General features: G+C 39.8%; 1 protein-coding gene across 1 annotated transcript; it reads right to left on the bottom strand.

The window, feature by feature from the left end:
- Window positions 1-938: 938 nt before the first annotated feature.
- Window positions 939-6,222, bottom strand: PABPC4L (poly(A) binding protein cytoplasmic 4 like). The gene has a single exon (XM_082645713.1). It carries the CDS (start codon window positions 5,748-5,750, stop codon window positions 4,638-4,640), a length of 1,113 nt encoding a protein of 370 aa, XP_082501839.1. The 5' UTR covers window positions 5,751-6,222; the 3' UTR covers window positions 939-4,637.
- Between the last annotated feature and the right edge of the window lie 394 nt (window positions 6,223-6,616).

The following is a 6,616-nucleotide window of genomic DNA, read 5'->3' as shown; positions in this document are numbered from 1 at the left end:
TAAGTACTGAAATTAAAAATTAGATATAAATGATGAAAAATATCCAGGGTTTAGTGGCTGCATACTACTACACCCATTCCTACTCAAGTTCCTTCCAACCATAAGCCCATTCTACACAAAAAGTTGACTCCTTTCTCAATTCTAGTGGCAGATCTTGTTGAATATACATACCAATAATGGACAATGAGAACTGAGGGGGAAAGTTGTTAAAAGGTTTCTAGGAAAGGTATTACCTTCTGAATGTTGCTGTGTCTCAGTGCAATGACAGGAGTTCCTGTAACCATCTTGAAAACCTGATGATGAAGCTAAGAAACAGAGGGTGAAGAGCCACGAGACTCCAGCAGAACTGATGTAGAAGTTCTGATATACCTTGCCTGAAGATACCTTAATTCTGAATATTTTGTTAAATACAGTTTCCTTTTCGAGGTAAAGTGGATTTTCTATTCCTTGAAGCCAAAGATATTCTGAGGATATTTAACTTGTTCTACTTTCTAAAATGTATATTTAAACTTCTCTTTTCTATCTACTGTTTTTATTATTTACTTAAAAAATTACATTATGAGGCACATTTTCCAAATATAATACAAGTAAGCTAATTCTAAAACCTCAAAATAGTGGCTAAATTTTACTTTAAAAATTAAATTCAAAAGTATCTTTAATGTAGTGAATTATTTCTCATAAAAACTTGGTCTATATTAGAGGTTCTTTTCAATCATGGTCCCATAATTATGGGTAACTTAAAAAAGAAATACTAGTTCATATGGGACTTGGTCTTTTAAAACATGAAATATGAGGATCTTCATTTAAAAACGCAAGTTGTTTTCAATTTACTCCTACGAGAAACCGACTGCTAGAAAATTAGAAAAACTTAAAAAGTAAATAAATAAAAATCATTTTTGGACATGAAAATTTTGGACACCATTGAAAGATTCCAACTTTATTTGATCGTTTCTCAGTGGATTTATACAAATATTAAGAACATGAAAATACCAATACTAAAACCACTTTAAAAAGCTTATTTTTACCAACTATAAATTTCCACTTAAAAATTTAAAAATAAAAATTTAAAAGGCACGTTTCTATTCAATTGGCTGTACATGCAAGCAGGCAATGTGTGTGGAGAGAGAGAAGGCAGAGGAGAAGCAGTGACTCAAGGCATCTCTATGTAAATTAGCTTTTATTGGAATGCTTATCAGAAAGTGAAGATTCTTTCTATTTATCAAGGCACTTGGACATAAAAAGAGTAAAGTTTCATGAATGCCTGAACCTCTACTGCCAACTAAGATGACATACAAAATTTAGAATAAGTAAAATTTAAATAATCAAGAAAATCTACAGGATCATTTCTTTTTTTTTTTTTTTTTTTCTTTTTGCGGTATGCGGGCCTCTCACTGTTGTGGCCTCTCCCGTTGCGGAGCACAGGCTCCGGACGCGCAGGCCCAGCGGCCATGGCTCACGGGCCCAGCCGCTCCGCGGCATATGGGATCCTCCCAGACCGGGGCACGAACCCGTATCCCCTGCATCGGCAGGCGGACTCTCAACCACTGCGCCACCAGGGAGGCCCTACAGGATCATTTCTTAAGGTAAATATTAAAAATAAGTAATTTTTACTAAAATGGCATATTATTGTGTCATTATGAAGCTATAACTACAATTTATCTAAACATCTGGTATTATGTCCTATTAAATCCCCATGCATGTGCAAAGAGAATGAACTCAGTTCCCTGATATTATCTTGATAATCCATTTACAAGCATTGTGAAATACTGTTCAAATATTTGAACATTTTGATAGAGTGGATTATCCAGAAAGAGATGTCAAGGCTTGACACACCTACTACACTTCCCGGTCCTGTTTCCTGGCACCCTTTCTTAAAAGCTCTCTGATTTGGAGGTAAATACTTCTCAACACAGTAATTCAGAGAGCCAATGAGTTATACTTGACATATGGATTTCAAATAGACTCTTACAGTAGATCAGTATTTACCAAGGCATGTTAATAGAATTGAAAAGCAAGACATTTTAAAAATATTTAGTATAGGCTGTGTATAAGATACTGTATACACAAAAGTTTTGTTTAGAAAGTACTGAGAATATGAAACTCTGAAAATAATAGAAGAGAATACAGATGAATTGTGTGTGTGTATGGGGGGGTTGTATATTTGAGGTGTTCAAAGTGTTTTGAAACATACCATTAAAGCCACCAAAGTATAAGATTGAAAATTTTGAATTTAGAAATTTAACTTTGGAATGACCCTCAAAACTATAAACAAGATGGGAGTATCAGGAAAAAAAATAACCCAAACTAACAAATCCATATAAATAAAAAACACCCCAACAGGAAAAGAGACTAAAGTCATGAAAATAGACTAAGATAATTTTCAAAAATATGAAAATACAAATGTCCAGTAAATACAAGAAATGCTGTTTAACTTTTGAGGTAATAAAAAAGTAAAATAAATAACCATGAAATATTTTGTTTTTACATGTCATGTTGAATCAGATAACAACTTAAACAAAATCCTTTGTTCTTAGAGTATATGGAAATGAGCAATACTCCATACTCATAACAGAAATGTTAAGTGGCACAAATCTCTGAACAGCATTTGGGCAAGTTAAATATTAAACATTAATTCCAATGAATCATACATTTTCTGAAGAAAATAATTATATACATCAGCGTATAAGAGTTTGCAAAGGGTGTTTATCTCCAAGTTGTTTATGATAGAGGAAAGAAAAAAAGGGAGGAAACAATCTAGCAACCTATACGTTTATCAAGAGGAAATTGTTACATTATGGTAGGAACATTAAAGGAAAGATAAAAGTCATTAAAATTATAGTGCAAATAATTATTTGTGGTCATGGAAGTTGACTATGGTGCACTAACAAATTAAGAAAGCAGTTTCAAACAAGGTTTAGAGCATGATTCCATTTTTGTTAAATCATGGGTGTAAGTATAGAGAAAAATTTGGGAGGAGATGCAAGATATTGTAACAGAAGATCTGTCTGCATAATAGGATTATGTGTTGCCGTAATTTTTTCATTGTCCATAATTTTTTATTGTCTAAAGAGATTTTAAATTTAGAAAATGTGCAATGAATATACATATAGTTCATACAAAAATAAACAGAAACAGATTTTCTCATTCTTTCATAGCTAAAGTATTGCCACGGAAATATTTTAATATTTCTTTTGTACTGGTAATATATGAAACAGAAGACTTGAATATATGGTTATAGGAAACAATGAAGCAGAGTAAAAAAAAAATAAAACAAGAACAAAACTATTTTCTAGACACCTTTGGTATGAAAGAATCAAAATTTTAAAAGTAATTACTTAAATGTAAATAAATAACTCTTGCATCTATTTCCAAAGTGGATTTCAAACAGCACACAGTAAAAGTCAGTATAATAAAACCCTTTTTAAAAAGTATAGAGGAGCTGAGTGATATAGAGGAAAAGCAGGAGAGAAGAAAAGATCTGGGAATGAGACTGAAATAAAAATCATGCTGGAAAGCAGGCTAAGTGATGTAACTTCAGTTTATCAGAAAATCAATTAGTGAACTTCTGATCAATCAAGGCTAAAAGTGAGCCTTCATGGGTTACATAGCTCTTAAGGTCTAATAAAAGGAGACGTGGAGTTCATAAACATAAACTCACTGTTCTGAACCCTGAGACAATATCACTGCACGTTACAACATATAACAGAGATTAGAAAACACAATTGTTAAACAGAATGTCTATGTTTTCTATATATGACTTTTATAATGTTGGTACCTGGTTCAAAACTTAAGGCATAATTTTATGCTGTATACGTATGAAGAGAATTAAGACTAGGCCAACTTTCTGACCTGAAATGATACAGGCTTATAACTTAAGGAATGTGGAAGTTAAGGTTTTACTATTCAAGTCACAATTTTGATAACCAGCAAGCACCTGGATTATGTCAACCAATGGAAAGAACAGTAAAATTTCCTATAAAGCACGTTTGTAGGCAACATTAAAAAACTCCATCATTCATTTCAGCCATCAGAAAAACACCATTTCAGGATATAAATTGAAAGGAAATTCAACTATTTCCTAGTATTTTAAACATTAATTCAAAATGAAATTAGATATTGAGTTTGTAGTAGCAATTCTTAAACTTTGGTTTCTTTAAAAAAAATAGATGAGCAATTAGAAAATTTCTGTTTGTAAAAATAAATTACTTTGCAATCCTCGGGTATAAGAACTACTTTGGGCATATTTTCATGGAAGAAATTAAAGCTAGCAATATTATTAAAATAAGAAAAAGTATGCAATAAATGCAAATAATTACCACACTTCAGTTGGTTCAAAATGCAGTAAAAATATATCTAATTATACTTATTGCTATGAGCACTACATCAAAATCAGAAAAATATACCATATTATAATTAGATGATGTGCCTCTATAAAAAGAACCGAGGTTCTAAGATTCACTTATTTTTCCTCCAAAGAAAAATAAATAGCTTTGTATACAAAACCTTCGATCATAATGTTTACTAAACTAAGCAGCCATCAGCTGGGATTTGAAATTTACTGAGGACGATTCAGGCAGAGATCACTCACATCCCCCAAGCTGCTACAAACACTGGCTGGTGCATTAAGTTTTCCTCTCTTAGGGCCTCTGGGCCAGGGCGATGTTGAGCGGCTTGGAGCCCAAGATGTGGCCATTCATCTCAGTCATTGCTTTAGTGGCCTCCTCAGGAGAGGAGAAGCAGATCAAGCCAAACCCTTTGCTTCGCCCTTCTTCCTGCATTACCTTAACTCTGCTAATTGATCCAAATGAAGAAAATTCCCTCCGTAGCTTTTCATCATCAATGGTCTCATCCAGGTTTTTAATATAGAGCTTGGCTCCCCGGCACCGCCGAAATCTTTCCTGTTTCAGCTGCTCAAACATTTGCTTTAATTCAGCCTGTCGCTCTGCTTTCTTTTGTGCCCGGCCTACAAAAAGCAGTTGTCCATTTATGTCCTTTCCATTCATTTCTTCAACAGCCTTTTTGGCAGCCTCGTGGCTATCAAAACTCACAAAGCCAAAGCCTTTGGATTTCCCACTGGAATCTGTCATCACCTTAACACTCAGGGTTTTTCCATACTTGCTGAAAACTTCCCTCAGTCTCTCATCATCCATGTCATCTCCGAAGTTTTTGATGTAAACATTGGTGAACTCACTGGCTTTGTTTTGGAGCTCGGCTTCCCGATCTTTGCGGCTTTTGAATCTGCCAACAAACAGCCTGCAGTCCTTAAGCAGTGCCCCATTCATCTCCTGGATGGCCCTGTCGGCGGCAATCTGGTTCTGAAAGTGCACAAACGCATAGCCCCTGGAGCCGTGATCATCACTCATCACCTTGGAGGACAGGATCTTCCCAAAAGACGAAAAGTGTTCATAAAGGGTTTTGTTATCAATGGATTTGTCCAGATTCTTGATGAACACGTTCCCAATTCCAGATTTCCTCAAGTAGGCGTCACGCTGAGACCACATGAGACGGATGGATTTACCCTTTATCGGGTCAAAGTTCATGGTGTCCAGGGCCTTCTGGGCATCCGCCAGCTGCAGAAAGTTCACGTAGGCATAGCCCAGAGAGCGGCGGGTGACCAGGTCCCTGCAGATGCGGATGGACAGCACGGGCCCCACAGCGCTGAACTTCTTGAACAGCAGGTCCTCGGTGACGTCCGCGTGGAGGTCACCCACGTACAGGGAGGCCTGGCGGTACTTGGCTGCTACATGCATCTCCTGGCTCCTCACCGCCACAAGCCGGTCCCTAAGGAGCTCCTGGAGTGACTTCTGCAGGAGGGTGGCCCGGGCTCATGCGTGGTGGCCTCGGAGTCAGCGCTCTGAGGCCAGGCGATGCGGTTCATTCACGTACAGCTCCCCAGGCTCGGGCAGCACCCTCAGTCAAAAGACCCTACCAGTCCGGCCAACCCTGGAAGGGGGCGACAGAACCTTTAAATCTCAAAGAAAGATTCCTAGGTCAAGCCGGTCCTTCCCGGCCACTTGGTGAGGAATCTTCAAGTGGCGGGCTGGCCCTCCATGTCAGCGCTCTCCACAGCCATTCTCCCCGGTCGCTGGTTTCTTAATAAAAATAGGCCTCGCTCAGGCCGGTTTAAAGTTACAGCCGCCGGGGGAAAGAATTCCACAAGTGGCGTCTGAGGCGGCGGCCCGGGACGCGGCGCGCGGGGCCCCGGAGCCCCGAACCGCCCGGGACCGGGTCGTGCAGGCGCCGCCGGCCGGGCGCGGCCGGGGGCTCCGCGGACTGAGCCCTGACCAACCCCGGCGGCTTTCCTCCCTGCAGACCCCGCGCTGCGCCCCGGGCAGGTCGGGGGTGGGGGGTCGGGGGTGGGGAAGAGGACGGACCGACGGACGGATGGCCGCGGCCCAGTGGGCGGCGGCCGAGCAGGGGCTGGGGGCTCACCCGGGCTGCGGCCGGCGGGGGGGCGGGCGGGAAGCCCGGAACTCGCACCATCAACTTCCCGCGCACTCTCTGCCCAGGGGGATGTTTTCTTTTTAATGTTTTTGGAGAATGTTTTTCTTCCCCCCGCCCCTCTCGCTCTCTTCCCACCCCCCTCGGACAGCTCAGCCGAGGAGCGGGAGGCGGT

This window comes from Mesoplodon mirus (assembly GCF_964341445.2).
Source record: "Mesoplodon mirus genome assembly, chromosome: 2".
Classification (NCBI taxonomy): domain Eukaryota; kingdom Metazoa; phylum Chordata; class Mammalia; order Artiodactyla; family Ziphiidae; genus Mesoplodon; species Mesoplodon mirus.
The sequence above is the reverse complement of the archived record's forward strand: the minus strand, read 5'-3'. Positions and strand labels throughout refer to the sequence as shown.

What these genes read in the sequence shown, in the direction of transcription:
- PABPC4L (XM_082645713.1), bottom strand. Translation starts at nt 5,750, where the DNA reads ATGCATGTAGCAGCCAAGTACCGCCAGGCCTCCCTGTACGTGGGTGAC.